The 17,584-nt window shown below is 39.9% G+C and overlaps 1 protein-coding gene across 2 annotated transcripts in view; it reads left to right on the plus strand.

Annotated features, from left to right (window-relative positions):
- The window catches only part of LOC126281157 (E3 ubiquitin-protein ligase ariadne-1), a 76,615-nt gene that overhangs the window by 30,619 nt on the left and 28,412 nt on the right, over window positions 1-17,584 (plus strand). For both annotated transcript variants that reach the window (XM_049979825.1, XM_049979824.1), the window contains exons 5-7: window positions 2,805-3,020; window positions 15,000-15,221; window positions 16,842-16,972. In XM_049979825.1, the coding sequence (XP_049835782.1) occupies window positions 2,805-3,020; window positions 15,000-15,221; window positions 16,842-16,972 (569 nt within the window). The remainder of the gene's footprint in view (window positions 1-2,804; window positions 3,021-14,999; window positions 15,222-16,841; window positions 16,973-17,584) is intronic.

Consider the following 17,584-nt stretch of genomic DNA (forward strand, 5'->3'; position numbering starts at 1 on the left):
CCATCCTAGTTCTTCTGTATCCCCACTTTATTTCATATACTCTGTCCTTCCTTCTGTTAGCACGTCTTTAAAATGCTTCTCCCTCTATACCAGACTGGCAGATTTGCTCTTTCTTTTACTTCTTTCCTCAGCCTTCTAACCATTTTCCATGTCGCCGCCACTTTTGTGCTACCTATGCATCGATTGATTTCCTCATATTTATTTTAGTAGATTTCATTTTCCTCCTTGGACGTGTCCTCCTTTACTCCTCTGTTCATTCTGACATACAAGGCTCTCAGGTGTTTGTCCTCTGTTCTCTACCAATTATTATAGAACATCTTTTTTAGGCTTACTTTTTCTTTAATGTTCTGAGTCTATTATTGTGGTGGCTGCTTTCTTCCTTCTATGTGCTGCCCCAGTGCTTCAAATGCTGCTTCATGCATACATTTTTTAATTCCTTGGTACATATGCTCCATTGTTCTATTCTCTAAGTGTCTCAGTTTGTTAGACAGTTGTGAATTGCACAGACTCTTTTGCAAGCTATCCAAGTTGTATTTCTTAGTATCCACTGTCCTCATGGGAATACTTGCCTCTTTGCTTTGTCTTTGGCCCTTGGATGTTGCTATCATCTTTGCACCTAACAGGAAGTGATCGGAGCCACGTTCTGTACCACTTTAGATGCTTAACGTCATTTGTTGTTAAGTTGCAATTTTTCTTTTGAATAATATAGTTTATTTTTGACCTAATATTTCTGGAAGGACTCTCTCATGTGTACTTGTGTATCTGCTTGTGGGGAAAGAAACCATTTAGAATCTTGAATGACAGTGTTTCACACATATTCACTGATCCTTCCCCATTGTCATTTACTGTGTCATCTCCATATCTTCCCACTACTCCCTATCAGTGGCCACCCTCTACTTTTCCATTAAAATCTCCCATTAAATGATTTCTTTGTAGTATGCTATATTTTAATTTCCCTTCCCCTTGACCTTTGCTTCACTGAAATACTTCTCTTTTCTTTGTACCCAAATGCTGCACATTCCACATTATTATAAACATAGTCCTTTTTTGTAGCCATTTTAATCTATGTGATGATCCAGTCCCTTTATGTTTTCCAGGCTTTTGACTGAGGTCTTGAGCTGAGAAAACATTTTACTGGCCCAGCGATTCAACCCCACCTTCATGGACTGGGCAATATTTTGGGTTGCCATCCCATAGGCAGACGGCCTCCCAAGGCTTTGAGCTCTGCCCACCCAACGAAACAAGTGAAAGAAACCTCAGTACTGGAGGTAGGGAAGATGGGACATTGTGAGACACCCTTCATCTCATTACTCCCCTGGGGCTTGACCGGCGTGGGAGACACTACCGGCAGTTATGCTGCCACCAGTAAAGCCCCCCGCTTCATTGAAATATGCAAATACTCTTGCCCACATGGGCATTGCTACAGTAAGGCAGTGTCTCGTGAGAAGGAAAAATATGGTATCCTATGACTATAATATCAGTGAGTTACTTTTGGCCTCAGCCAACTCGTACAAATACCTGGATGTACACTTTGTACAGATATGAAGGGGAACGATCACCTAGGCTCAGTCGTGAGTAAAACTGTTGCTAGGCTTAGGTTTATTGGTATTATATTGGGGAAGTACGAGACTGGAATAGAAGGGAGAACCGATAGAGGTACTCAAGGTACCCTCCGCCACACACCGTCAGGTGGCTTGCGGAGTATGGATGTAGATGTAGAAGTGGAATCAGTCTACACAGGAGAGTGCCTGCAAATCACTCATGCGACCCATTCTAGAATATTGCTGTAATGTGTGGGATTCATACCAAAAAGGACTAACGGAGTATTGAATGTAGACAGAGAAGGGCAGCACAAATGGTCGCGGTTTGTTTAACCTGTTGTAGAGTGTCACAGAGATGCTGAAGAAACTGAACTGGCAGGCTCTTGAAGACAGGTGTAAACTACCCCGAGAACGCCTACTTTCAAATTTCTCACATAGGGATCATAAGGAGAAGATTAATTTAATCTGTGAATGCACTGTAAACAATAATTCTTCCCATTCTCCGTATGTGAATAGAATGGGAAGGAACCCTAATAACTCATACAGTGGAGCATACCCTCTGCCGTACTCTTCACAGTGGTTTGCAAGTATCAATGTAGATATAGGTAGCAGGCAGAGGTGCTATACAGAGCAGGTATTGCCTGTTGAAAGATAAATTTCTGATGATGGTTTACAAATTGACCAAAGCCGGCCACCATTGTCATAAATGTTTTTAAGTGATCAAGACTCTTTAAATTTTTGAACTGAGGTCAGTGTTCTTCCAGTAATGTTTTGCAAAAATGATTAAGTAACTTTTAATTAGTCATACAATACATTGACTGATTAAGATCTGAAGTATTATTATGTCAGTTATAAACAACTGATGCTCTCATTTACTCGATGATTGCAACTGTTGGTGAAACAACCCCAGCAGGGCATTAATTGTTGTGGCAAAACATGACAGTTAACAACTTGCTTGGTCTTCCCCATCATTCAAACATGACATTGTTTCAGAAACACCACTAGATACACTGCTTATGTGCCTCAGGAGCATTTATTTTGTCAGGAATTTCTAAAAGAGCACACTGTTTAGTGACGGGCACTTGTACACATCCAACAATCGAATTATTCTTTTTGTTCTCATTAAATATTTGGATGCTGTTACTTTGATATGTCACAACTTTAATGTGGTGCCATAGACACTGAGTTTTCTCTTGTGGAATATGAGTTTTCTAGAACTGACTTATGGCATAACTTAAGAAACATCTTTTGCTGTTTTCACAGATGATGACTGGCCTTGAATGTGGTCATCGTTTCTGTGTCCAGTGTTGGGCTGAATACCTTACAACAAAGATAATGGAGGAAGGCATGGGACAGACAATAGCCTGTGCAGCACACGGCTGTGATATTTTAGTAGATGATGCAACTGTGATGGCTCTTGTCCGGGACTCGAAAGTAAAGTTGAAGTACCAACATCTTATAACGAACAGTTTTGTTGAGGTGAGTAACTTGAACTCGTTGATTTATTGTGTTAGTGTAAGTGGATATTCATATAAAATAACCACAGCATCAGCTGCTGCAGAAAAGACATTGTAATGAATGTATATGTTTTCTGAAAGTGTGGAAGGTGGGGGACAGGGAATGAATAATTACAAAGAATCTAATTCTCAGACAATAGAAAGTCCAGTTTGGAATATTGGTAACAAATTCTGTCATACATAGAATTTAGAAGAAGGGTAAACAGACAAGTAATAAATGAGTATTACTGATTTTGTGCAGTCAGCAATATCAGTACATCATTGGATACTCTATACATTGAAATTGTCTCTATAACTTGCAACTCCGATTTTTATCCCATCATTAGTGTATATCTTTAAAGTGACCAAGTCTTGTTATAAGTTTCTCGCCAAGTGCAGTGGCACAGCAGCAAAACTGAGCAGTCATAATCATTGGATGATAGCTTGTTTCATAGCTTTCTTAAACTAGCATGTCAGGATGAATTTGTTGCCCCTACCCTTGGCAATATCTAAGGTACTGATTCATTTCTAATGAATGCAACATTGCTACGAAGTTAAACACTTCCTGCTTAACACTGTGTTTCTTGACCAGGGTAAAGCAGAGAGGAGGTTAAGAGATTCTGCAGAACTGTGTTGAGAATACTGTTTCACAGTACCTACTGTTCACATATTGGGTTCTTTCAGCTGTGGACCATAGATACAGAATCTTTTACACAATGTTTTCAAATAATGGTATTCATTTTATTTCTTGCCATTCTGGATGTGAAAATTGTATGCCAGTTTTGAGCCAATGTTGTAAATGTGGTAATCTTCTTATTACAGTATATCAGACCCATCTTCAAATGTATTACAAAGATGTGTTTTATGGGAAAATATATACACATTTTTTATTAGTCGAGAAGACATTTGAAATACCTTAAATAATTGCACAACAATGTAAAGAAAGGATAGATAGCTGCTTGTCATAAAGATGACACATTAGCTGTCGGCCACAGCCTACATCAGAAGGAGAAAGAGAAACACATACTAGTCATTAGTACAAGCAGGCAAACATCACAGGCACGTAGCCACCAACTTCGGCAACTCAGATCTTCCCACCTTTCAGGGTGAATTCATGTGTTTCATAGCTCCTGTACAAGGTTAAATAAATTCAACAATTCTGAAAAGAATAGAATGCTACTCACTTGAAAAATGACACATTGAGTTGCACTATAAAAAGGCTGTTAAGAACTGATCTTTCGGTCAAAGCATTCTTCAGGAAGGAAAGGAGCAAAACACACCCATGTGCGCCCCCCCTCCCTGCCCCCCCCCCCCCCCCCACACACACACACACTGACAGAGTGAGTGAGTGTCACACTAGGAGATACACACACACACACACACACACACACACACACACACACACTCCTATCTTCGTCTGCTCTAGCTGGACTGCAACTGTTGTGTTGAACGAAAGCAGTAATCTGGAGTGAGGCAGGAAGGGGGTATAGTAGGGTAAGGATGTAGACTAGTGAGTACAGTGGTAGAGAGTAGTGCACAATGAGAGTGAGAGGACATGAATTGGAAAGAGGTGATAGGATAGAGGGGATGGAAACCGTTGGGTGGAGAGTGTGGAGACAGTAGGTTATCATAGGTTGAGGTCAGAATAATTTAGAGAGCAGAGAGTGAAGATAATTCCTATCTGCACATTTCAGAAAAGCTGGTAGTGATGGCGAGGGTCCAGATGGCCCTGGTTGTGAAGCAGCCATTGATGTCAAGAATGTTATGTTCAGCTGCATATTGTGCCACAGGGTGGTCTACCTTGCTCTTGGCCACAATTTGGCAGTGGCCATTCATCCTGATGGGTAGCAGGTTGGTAGTCATACCAATATGAAAAGCTGTGTAATGATTGCAGCTTGTTTTAGGTGGAGGGGGAAGAATCTTTAGTAGGATGCCTCTCATTACAGGGCATGATGAAGAATGTGTTTCGGTTTTTCCATCTCGGAGTGCTATTGGGTCACTAAGGTGCATTCCTTCATAGCTGGTTCCGGAGGGGCAGTGGGGGGGGGGGGGGGGCCCTCCTGGGAGGATTGGGTGGGTCGGGATATGGCTCAGGAAACTGGTTAACAAGCTAGTTCTGGGAGTTGGTGCCTGTCTGTGAAGGTCTTTGTGATACCTTCAAAACGCTGGGCACAGTAGTTCTTGTCAGTGCAGATATGCCAGAACCAGGTGGCCATGCTTTAAGGGATTTTGTGGAAGGGATAGCAGCTGTCAAAACGCAGCTACTGTTGATGGTTGTTGGGTTTAGTGTGGACAGACATGTGAATGGAGTCATCAGAGGGGGGAGGTGGTGGTGGTGGTGGTGTGGTGGTGTGGTGGTGGTCAACGTCCAGGAAGGTGGCACACTGGGTTGAGAAGGACAAGGTGAAGCGAGTGGGAGAGAATGTGTTGAGGCTATGAAGGAATGAGGATAGATTGTCTTAGCCTATGTCTAGATCATGAAGATATCGTCAGACCAGGGGTTGGGTGTTTTGGGAGTCTAGGAAGGTATCCTTTAGATGACCCATAAACAAAAAAAGTTGGCATGGGGGGGGGGGGGGGCACTGTGCATGTTCCCAGTGACTGTGCCATGGATTTGTTTGTATACAAGGGTTATATGCCCCAGGAAACCAGGAAATTTGGGAAAAACTTGAGATTTTTCACCTGGGAAAAACTGGGGAAATTTTCGTTGTTTTAATTTTCAGTTCAATTTTTGTGATTTTGGCTGGTAAGAGCTGATACTGTAACATAGAATTTTACTTTACCCCACTACTGCAAAATAATTCTGCAACAATAAAATGTAACCAAGTGAGTAACACCAAAATAAAAATTTAGTTCCAAAGGAAAATGTGCCATTTAAAACACCAAAACACACTGCACACACAATCATCTTCCAACAACAAAATGTGTCAAAGGCTTTAGGACAAAGAGCATACATACACTTCATAACAACAAACTGCTTTCTACGAGTGTGACATCACAACTGTTTGAATTTGTAACAGGTTGCAGGAAAACATTGTGAATAGTTGCTTGTGAAACATTACTTTCAAAGCAAATTTCCTTTTATACAAGATGAATTATGTGATGAATTCTTTAATTGCAACACATTTGACTCTCATTCAAAACTTAATATTTTGAGTGCCAGCCGCTTGGAAAAATTTCAGGCTCAGAACACCATCCATTTATGCCATTATTTAAAATTTTAATGGCATATATGCATTTGCTTTGTCTTAAAGGATAACACATGCTAAAAAATACCAAGAATAAATATTAGTTTTCCATATTTATTGCAGTTCTTTCAGAAATTACCTTCAACATCGCAGCGCGTCAGAAATCGTTGTTTAATATATTAAAAAAACTAAAAACCTGCCGCGATTGTGAAAAAAGCACCCAGTGTTAAGTGTTAACCCAGGTTTCGGCGTAGATAACTAAACCTTCTTCAGAACAACAATAAAACCCAGAAGTGCCTAAGAAGACCTTTGTCAATGATTAAAAGCACATCATGGCTATACATATATAAACGAAAAAGAAAAGGAAAACACAAACAGTACATATGTACATGATTAAAAGAACACCATGGCTATACATTTATAAATGAAAAAGAAAAAGAAAACAGAAACAGTACATATGTACAAAGTCAAAACCACTACTTAACTTGCAGTTGCAGTTTATGGCAGGTCATGGCCCATCGAACATAGGCCAGTGTGAGGTGGAGCATACACCATTAAGTTAAGTAGTGGTTTTGACTTTGTACATACAGGGTGTTTCAAAAATGACCGGTATATTTGAAACGGCAATAAAAACTAAACGAGCAGCGATAGAAATACACCGTTTATTGAAATATGCTTGGGACAACAGTACATTTTTAGGCGGACAAACTTTCGAACTTACAGTAGTTACAATTTTCAACAACAGATGGCGCTGCAAGTGATGTGAAAGATATAGAAGACAACATAGTCTATGGGTCCGCCATTCTGTACGTCGTCTTTCTGCTGTAAGCGTGTGCTGTTCACAACGTGCAAGTGTGCTGTGGACAACATGGTTTATTCCTTAGAACAGAGGATTTTTCTGGTGTTGGGATTCCACCGCCTAGAACACAGTGTTGTTGCAACAAGATGAAGTTTTCAATGGAGGTTTAATGTAACCAAAGGACCGAAAAGCGATACAATAAAGGATCTGTTTGAAAAATTTCAATGGACTGGGAACGTGACGGATGAACATGCTGGAAAGGTAGGGCGACAGCGTACGGCAACCACAGAGGACAATGCGCAGCTAGTGCAGCAGGTGACCCAACAGTGGCCTCGGGTTTCCGTTCGCCATGTTGCAGCTGCGGTCCAAATGACGCCAACGTCCACGTATCGTCTCATGCGCCGGAGTTTACACCTCTATCCATACAAAATTCAAACATGGCAACCCCTCAGCGCCGCTACCATTGCTCCACGAGAGACATTCGCTAACGATATAGTGCACAGGATTGATGACGGCGATATGCATGTGGGCAGCTTACTGACGAAGCTTATTTTTACCTGGACGGCTTCGTCAATAAACAGAACTGGCGCATATGGGGAACAGAAAAGCCCCATGTTGCAGTCCCATCGTCCCTGCATCCTCAAAAAGTACTGGTCTGGGCCGCTATTTCTTCCAAAGGAATCATTGGCCCATTTTTCAGATCCGAAACGATTACTGCATCACGCTATCTGGACATTCTTCGTGAATTTGTGGCGGTACAAACTGCCTTAGACGACACTGCGAACACCTCGTGGTTTATGCAAGATGGTGCCCGGCCACATCGCACGGCCGACGTCTTTAATTTCCTGAATGAATATTTCGATGATCGTGTGATTGCTTTGGGCTATCCGAAACATACAGGAGGCGGTGTGGATTGGCCTCCCTATTCGCCAGACATGAACCTCTGTGACTTCTTTCTGTGGGGACACTTGAAAGACCAGGTGTACCGCCAGAATCCAGAAACAATTGAACAGCTGAAGCAGTACATCTCATCTGCATGTGAAGCCATTCCGCCAGACACGTTGTCAAAGGTTTCGGGTAATTTCATTCAGAGACTAAGCCATATTATTGCTACGCATGGTGGATATGTGGAAAATATTGTACTATAGAGTTTCCCAGACCGCAGCGCCATCTGTTGTTGACAATTGTAACTACTGTAATTTTGAAAGTTTGTCTGCCTGAAAATGTACTGTTGTCCCAAGCATATTGCAAGAAACGGTGTATTTCTATCGCTGCTCGTTTAGCTTGTATTGCCGTTTCAAATATACCGGTCATTTTTGAAACACCCCGTATGTATTGTTTGTGTTTTCCTTTTCTTTTTTGTTTATAAATGTATAGCCAATGTGTTCTGTTAATAATTGACAAAGGTCTTCTTAGGCACTTGTGGGTTTTATTGTTGTTCTGAAGGAGGTGTAGTTATCTATGCCAAAACCTGGGTTAACACTTAACACTAGGTGCTTTTTTCACAATCGCAGCGGGTTTTTAGTTTTTTAATTACAAATTATGCAGTAACGATGGAAAAACATGCACTGTGGACTTCTTGAGCAATTTCCCACATAATTAGATTTTCAGTGGAAAAGTCGATGTGCTTGACAAAATGTGTTCAGACAAATAACCCATGAAATATTTAGTGCACAGCAGCAAAATTTGTAATTTTACTTGTCAGTAATATGCAGCTGCTGCAGTTTAAGCTGTGCTCTTAGGATCCTGCCTAACCACACCATCAGAGGAAAAACAGCAGAAGATTTTGATGAGCAGTATTACATGTGATATCATAGCTTTTCTTGTAGCTGTACTGTATGCGTATTAATTTGAACCATTAAGTTTTCCTATTTGTGTGTTTGTACTACTTAACGTTGATGTTGCTACTGGTTGACTACAACACATGACCTATGCTCAGAATATCTGCGGTCATTGGTTGATGAGATCACATGTCATGCGCTCTGATTGGCTGACAGAAGCAGAGTGCACAGTGTGATCTCGATTTCAGTGCTTCAGAAGCTACTGTACTCTGTGCAATTTGTATTTATATTTTCGTAATACAAAAATATGCAGTATACGTGTTGTCGTGCATTAAAGAAGTTCTACATCTTTGTTTAAAAACCCTTGCCATTAAAAGGATTGGTACATTTTACAGCTCTGACAGAAATTATATTGTCACTTAAGACAGAAATAATGTACTTTCACCCATTGTATAGTGTATTTTCACATTTATAACTGGAAAATTTTGGAATTTTAAGTTTAATCTGAAACCTCTCTGTGTAACAGTCTTTTCGTTGTACCAATCTGCAACTCAATGTGTTACGTGTCATCCTTACAGTGAGTAGCAACCTATCCTTTTCATAATTGTACAGCATACAGCAGTTTGATTTCTTCTATAGCTCCTAAGTATTCACTGTGTACTGTGGCTTAACTTCAATTCACACTGTTCCAGCTGTATACTGGATGTCAGTATGGTACTACACTTCTGCAGATACTCTGTTCAGAATCTCAAGGCTAATGTATTTTAGATATTCATCTAGCCAAAATTAATTTAGCTATCTTCAAAGTGTAACAGTGTCAGAGTGACGTTCTTAGATACACACAGTATTTAAAGTATTCTGTGAAAGTAAATACTTTACAGTTATATTGAAAGAATTGGTGACAAGGCAGTTTACGAGACAGTCATTAAACAAATAAGTATGTGGATGAACTTGTTATTGTGGATATATATTTTGCAAATGGTGTTGAGTATGCAACATAATTTTGGTAGTTATATCATATGGACCTTGCCGTTGGTGGGGAGGCTTGCGTGCCTCAGCGATACAGATAGCCGTACCGTAGGTGCAACCACAACAGAGGGGTATCTGTTGAGAGGCCAGACAAACGTGTGGTTCCTGAAGAGGGGCAGCAGCCTTTTCAGTAGTTGCAGGGGCAACAGTCTGGATGATTGACTGATCTGGCCTTGTAACAATAACCAAAATGGCCTTGCTGTGCTGGTACTGTGAACGCCTGAAATCAAGGGAAAACTATGGCCGTAATTTTTCCCGAGGGCATGCAGCTTTACTGTATGATTAAATGATGATGGCATCCTCTTGGGTAAAATATTCCGGAGGTAAAATAGTCCCCCATTCGGATCAACGGGCGGGGACTACTCAAGAGGATGTCGTTATCAGCAGAAAGAAACCTGGCATTCTACAGATCAGAGCGTGGAATGTCAGACCCCTTAATCGGGCAGGTAGGTTAGAAAATTTAAAAAGGGAAATGGATAGGTTAAAGTTAGATATAGTGGGAATTAGTGAAGTTCGGTGGCAGGAGGAACAAGACTTCTGGTCAGGTGACTACAGGATTATAAACACACAATCAAATAGGGGTAATGCCGGAGTAGGTTTAATAAAGAATAGGAAAATAGGAATGCGGGTAAGCTACTACAAACAGCATAGTGAACGCATTATTGTGTCCAAGATAGATACGAAGCCCACACCTACTACAGTAGTACAAGTTTATATGCCAACTAGTTCTGCAGATGATGAAGAAATTGAAGAAATGTATGATCAAATAAAAGAAATTATTCAGATAGTGAAGGGCGGCGAAAATTTAATAGTCATGGGTGACTGGAATTCAGTAGTAGGAAAAGGGAGAGAAGGAAACATAGTAGGTGAATATGGACTGGGGCAAAGAAATGAAAGAGGAAGCCGCCTGGTAGAATTTTGCACAGAGCACAACTTAATCATAGCTAACACCTGGTTCAAGAATCATCAAAGAAGGCTGTATACATGGAAGAAGCCTGGAGATACTAAAAGGTATCAGATAGATTATATAATGGTAAGACAGAGATTTAGGAACCAGGTTTTAAGTTGTAAGACATTTTCAGGGGCAGATGTGGACTCTGACCACAATCTATTGGTTATGACCTGTAGATTAAAACTGAAGAAACTGCAAAAAGGTGGGAATTTAAGGAGATGGGACCTGGATAAACTGAAAGAACCAGAGGTTGTACAGAATTTCAGGGAGAGCATAAGGGAGCAATTGACAGGAATGGGGGAGAGAAATACAGTAGAAGAAGAATGGGTAGCTTTGAGAAATGAAATAGTGAAGGCAGCAGAGGATCAAGTAGGTAAAAAGACGAGGGCTAGTAGAAATCCTTGGGTAACAGAAGAAATATTGAATTTAATTGATGAAAGGAGAAAATATAAAAATGCAGTAAATGAAGCAGACAAAAAGGAATACAGACGTCTCAAAAATGAGATCGACAGGAAGTGCAAAATGGCTAAGCAGGGATGGCTAGAGGACAAATGTAAGGATGTAGAGGCTTATGTCACTAGGGGTAAGATAGATACTGCCTACAGAAAAATTAAAGAGACCTTTGGAGATAAGAGAACCACTTGTATGAACATAAAGAGCTCAGATGGAAACCCAGTTCTAAGCAAAGAAGGGAAAGCAGAAAGGTGGAAGGAGTATATAGAGGGTCTATACAAGGGCGATGTACTTGAGGACAATATTATGGAAATGGAAGAGGATGTAGATGAAGATGAAATGGGAGATAAGATACTGCGTGAAGAGTTTGACAGAGCACTGAAAGACCCGAGTCGAAACAAGGCCCCTGGAGTAGACAACATTCCATTGGAACTACTGACGACCTTGGGAGAGCCAGTCCTGACAAAACTCTACCATCTTGCGAGCAAAATGTGTGAGACAGGTGAAATACCCTCAGACTTCAAGAAGAATATAATAATTCCAATCCCAAAGAAAGCAGGTGTTGACAGATGTGAAAATTACCGAACAATCAGTTTAATAAGCCACAGCTGCAAAATACTAACGCGAATTCTTTACAGACGAATGGAAAAACTAGTAGAAGCCGACCTCGGGGAAGATGAGTTTGGATTCCGTAGAAATGTTGGAACATGTGAGGCAATACTGACCGTACGACTTATCTTAGAAGATAGATTAAGGAAGGGCAAGCCTATGTTTCTAGCATTTGTAGACTTAGAGAAAGCTTTTGACAGTGTTGACTGGAATACTCTCTTTCAAATTCTAAAGGTGGCAGGGGTAAAATACAGGGAGCGAAAGGCTATTTACAATTTGTACAGAAACCAGATGGCAGTTATAAGAGTCAAGGGACATGAAAGGGAAGCAGTGGTTGGGAAGGGAGTGAGACACGGTTGTAGTCGCTCCCCGATGTTACTCAATCTGTATATTGAGCAAGCAGTGAAGGAAACAAAAGAAAAATTCGGAGTAGGTATTAAAATCCATGGAGAAGAAATAAAAACTTTGAGGTTCGCCGATGACATTGTAATTCTGTCAGAGACAGCAAAGGACTTGGAAGAGCAGTTGAATGGAATGGATAGTGTCTTGAAAGGAGGATATAAGATGAACATCAACAAAAGCAAAACGAGGATAATGGAATGTAGTCGAATTGAATCAGGTGATGCTGAGGGAACTAGATTAGGAAATGAGACACTTAAAGTAGTAGATGAGTTTTGCTATTTGGGGAGCAAAATAACTGATGATGGTCGAAGTAGAGAGGATATAAAATGTAGACTTGCAATGGCAAGGAAAGTGTTTCTGAAGAAGAGAAATTTGTTAACATCGAGTATAGATTTAAGTGTCAGGAAGTCATTTCTGAAAGTATTTGTATGGAGTGTAGCCATGTATGGAAGTGAAACGTGGACGATAAATAGTATGGACAAGAAGAGAATAGAAGCTTTTGAAATATGGTGCTTTAGAAGAATGCTGAAGATTAGATGGGTAGATCACATAACTAATGAGGAAGTATTGAATGGGACTGGGGAGGAGAGAAGTTTGTAGCACAACTTGACCAGAAGAAGGGATTGGTTGGTAGGACATGTTCTGAGGCATCAAGGGATCACCAATTTAGTATTGGAGGGCAGTGTGGAGGGTAAAAATCGTAAAGGGAGACCAAGAGATGACTACACTAAGCAGATTCAGAAGTATGTAGGTTGCAGTAGATACTGGGAGATGAAGAAGCTTGCACAGGATAGAGTAGCATGGAGAGCTGCATCAAACCAGTCTCAGGACTGAAGACCACAACAACAACATCATAGGCAGGATAGTTAGAGGAGGCAGTAACTAATGGAAGATTTTGTGAAGTTGTTGTATACCATATACTTGACCTAAGAAATACATACAGGGTGTATACGGACCGGGACATCCGGGAAAAACCCAGGAATTTCATAGAATTCCGGGATTTTTCATTGTTTTAGATTTCATTTAAAGTTTTGTAGGTTTGACATGTAAGATCTGATACTCTGACAAAGAACTTTAGTCCACTACTGTTGAATAATACTGCAGCAATGAAACATAAATCAGGGAATAACACCAAAATAAAAGTTTAGTTGCATAGAAAATGGGTAATTTACACAATGCTCAGACCAGTTTGCCGATACTGTAAAGTGTCAAAGGCTTTAGGTCAAAGATTATGCAGTACGTCCGTAACTAACGTGCATTCAATATGCGTGACGTCACAATTGTTTACATTTCTAATAGATCACCAGTAAATATTACGAATAGTGGCTTGAGATGTGTTACTTTCAAAGGAAATTTTCACGCAAGATGATTTATGTTACATGTGAGAATGTGCAGTGAATTTCTTAAATCATAGGGCATTATAAATCTCATTCAAAACATAACACTTTGAGGATCAGCCATTTGAAAAATGTCGGGCCCAGAAGATAAGTCATTTATGCCACTATTTAAAATTTTACTGGCACATTTGTATTTGATATGACTTAATGTGTAACACACGCTACAAAAAGACTGAGCTTCAAGTTAGTTTTCATATTTAATGTTGTTCTTACATAGATAAAAAATTATGCAATCGATGTAATTGACCTTCAAAAAAATGTGCATAATGTGTTACTGAGTAATGTCACAAGTCTTTTGATGCCAGAACACCTCGACTTTTCTATGCAACTGATAATCATTTTGGCACGATTTTAATTGCCAAATTAGAGCCTGTTAGTAGGCCTACGGACTTCCTATCATTGTAGGACTAATAACAGTGGATACCAATAGACGATGCAATTCTCGTTCGTACATACACATCTACTTAAGAGTTAACCGCTGTAGAAACGCACTTTGCTGATCTGAGCGAGCTCGGCCTACCTTCATAACGTACGCGCTGCGGCCTGTCTTTCTCGTAGGCCTCGTGCTCTGAATAACTGACGTCATTCGCTAGCGAGATCACGTGACATGAGCTATGACTGGGTGACAAGAGTGCATCGCTCAACGCAATCTCTATTTTAGAGTTTCCGAAGCTACCGTGCTGTAATTTGTGGAATTGGTGTGTATACTTACGCAATACGAAAATAAACTCTGTGCATATTGTCTTGCATCAAACATCTTTCCAAACATTATTGTTTTTTCCTGGATTTCGTTTTCTAAAGTGCTGGGACGTCCTCCACCGGTATAAGACCTTTACGATTCAAAGGACTGATAGGTTTTACAGCTCCCAGGGAAAGTATACTGTTGCTTAACATTAATGTATTTTCACCCACTTTATACGCAATTTCATCCGGAAGAAATCGAGTTTTTAACTGGGAAATCCGGGAATAATTTTTTTTTTACCCCCCCATGTGCACATAGGCACCCTGTACATAACAAGTTCATAATTTGTAAATTCATTAAAGTTATATCCAAGATGATAACCTGGCCATTTGTTGAAATCGAAATAATAAATTTTGTGACACTAGATACAACTAATACAAGAGCATAATTTATTTCAAAACTCATTAATGCATTATTTGATGTGTTTTGTAAAAGAAATGTCAAACTAATAGGTGAACTATCTTGAGGATTCTTAAATGCAAAAGTATAAGAAAGTAACTGATTAAAAGGTCTTACTTTTGTTGACTGTTCTAGAGAATTGATCCACTATAGGTTTTTAATTCTATGCAAGGTTAGAAACATAAATTGTATTTTTGTTGATTATTTACAGTGCAATCGTTTGCTGAGGTGGTGTCCCTCTCCAGATTGTAACAATGCAATCAAAGTGCAATATGTGGAAGCCAGGCCTGTAACATGTAAGTGTTCACACACGTTCTGCTTCGCATGTGGCGAGAACTGGCACGATCCTGTCAAATGCCACTTGCTGCGTAAGTGGATAAAGAAGTGCGATGATGACTCAGAGACTTCTAACTGGATAGCAGCAAATACAAAGGTTAGCATCTACATCCATACCTATACTCTGCAAACCACCATGAAGTGCATGGCAGATGGTACGTCTCATTGTACCAGTTATTAGGATTTCTCCCCATTTCATTCATGTATGAAGTGCGGGAAGAATGATTGTTTGAATTTCTGTGTGTGTGTGTGTGTGTGTGTGTGTGTGTGTAGCAATTATTCCAATCTTATTCTCATGATTCCTATGTGAGTGATACATAGGAGGTTACAGTATATTCATAGAATCATCATTTAAAGCCGGTTCTTGAAACTTTGTTAGTAGACTTTCTCAGGATAGTGTGTCTGTCTTCTAGAGTCTGTCCAGTTTCTCCAGTATCTCTGTGACAGTGCCCCACTGATCAAACAAACGTGTGACCATTAATGCTGCCCTTCTCTCTGTACATTCAATATTTCCTGTTAGTCCTATTTGGTACAGGTCTCACACACTTAAACAATATTCTAGAACCGGTCACACGTGTGATTTCTAAGCAATCTCCTTTGTAGACTGATTGAACTTCCCCAGTATTCTACCTATAAACTGAAGTCTACCACATGCTTTACCCACAACTGAGCCTGTGTGAACATTCTATTTCGTATCACTACAAAGTATTACATCCAGGTATTTGTATGAGTTGACTTTTTTTGTGAAGTACACATTTTTATATCTTCAAACGTTTAAAGCAAGCTTCCAATGTTTGCAGCACTTTGAAATGTTATCGAGAGCTGACTGAAAATTTATATAGCTTCTTTCAGGAGATAAGATATGAAGTTGTTGCAGTAAAATAAATACTCAGATAAGAACTCTTGCTGAGCTATTTGACATGTTAACTTCAGATTTCATACAAAGATAACAATTTGCACAGTGCATTAGGAGTTCACACTCATCGCCATAACTAAACTTCCAATTCCTGCACTCACCCCGACTTACCGAGTAACAATAGTGTGAGAAGTAATAACTGCTCACACTGTGTACAATAGGTGTGGAATATTATTGTTCTTCATAAGAGTATGTGCATGTGTACTGTATAAAGCCATATGAATAACAAATTTGGTAAAGGCAATATGTACTTACTGTGAAATATTTGAAAATATGTACGGGACATTGTGCATTGTAAGCAAGGAGTCTGAACTGAAACGAAAGTGGATGCGTGGGAAGCAGCTCTCACTCCTCATTTAGAAGGGCGTCTGGCTTATAGAAGGCAATAATACCAGTGATGGGATATTGGCTGCTGGACTCGCATTTGGGCAGACCATGGTTAAAATCCCCCTCCAGCATTACTGATTTAGATCTTCTTCGGTTTACATCAGTTGGATGTAAGGATGTTTCCTTTGGAAAGGAAGCTGACATCCTAGCCCCATTGTAATCCTATGCAAGCTTCTGCTCCATCTCGAATGACCTCATCGTCAATTGGATGTCAAAACATAATCTTCCTTTTCCTGTGCTGAATCTCGCATTTTGTTTATTACATGCCACTTTCTATATAACATTTTGAGAAACAAAATTTGACATGGATAGAACACAAAATCTTTCATAAGGAACTGTAGTAGGTAAGTCACCTTTTTTAAAGAACCAGACAAAGTAAGAAGTAACTTAACACATTTTGTCAATTATTTTCAGGAGTGTCCAAAGTGTAATGTCACAATTGAGAAAGATGGTGGCTGCAATCACATGGTTTGCAAAAATCAGAACTGTAAAGCAGATTTTTGTTGGGTGTGCCTAGGTCCTTGGGAACCTCATGGATCTTCATGGTAAGTTCTATCACCATAAATACCTGCAATTAATTCTCTGTGAATTAATGTGTTCTGGATATCACTAGCATTCATTAGAATACAAGCAGTATCCATTTTTCCATTAAGTGATTCTAGTCACAGTGAAATTACTGACACTCACCTGTGGATAAAATCACAAATGATAAAATATGGCATACTCAGGAGATTGAATTAGTTGTGTAGCTTTTCTTACTTAAACTATCTCATTTTAATAAGTAAAAATGCAGTAAACAGATACAGAATTATTTTAGGCCAGAAAGAAACAGTACTACCAGTGGATGCTTCATCTCTCCATCCTTTAATAAGATATTAAACAATGGAAAATCCATGATGGAACTTAACAGTATAATGAAAAGGATAGTTGCTACTCACCATATAGCGGAGGTGCTGAGTCACAGAAAGGCACAATAAAAAGACTGTCACAAAGTTAGCTTTTGACCAACAAGACCTTTGTGAAAAGTAGACAAAGCGCGCGCGCGCGCACACACACACACACACACACACACACACACACACACACACATTCGCACGAGTGTGTGCATGTGTGTATGTTGTTTTACTTTTCACAAAGGCCTTGTTGGCTAAACGCTA

Source organism: Schistocerca gregaria, chromosome 7 (genome assembly GCF_023897955.1).
Source record: "Schistocerca gregaria isolate iqSchGreg1 chromosome 7, iqSchGreg1.2, whole genome shotgun sequence".
NCBI lineage: Eukaryota > Metazoa > Arthropoda > Insecta > Orthoptera > Acrididae > Schistocerca > Schistocerca gregaria.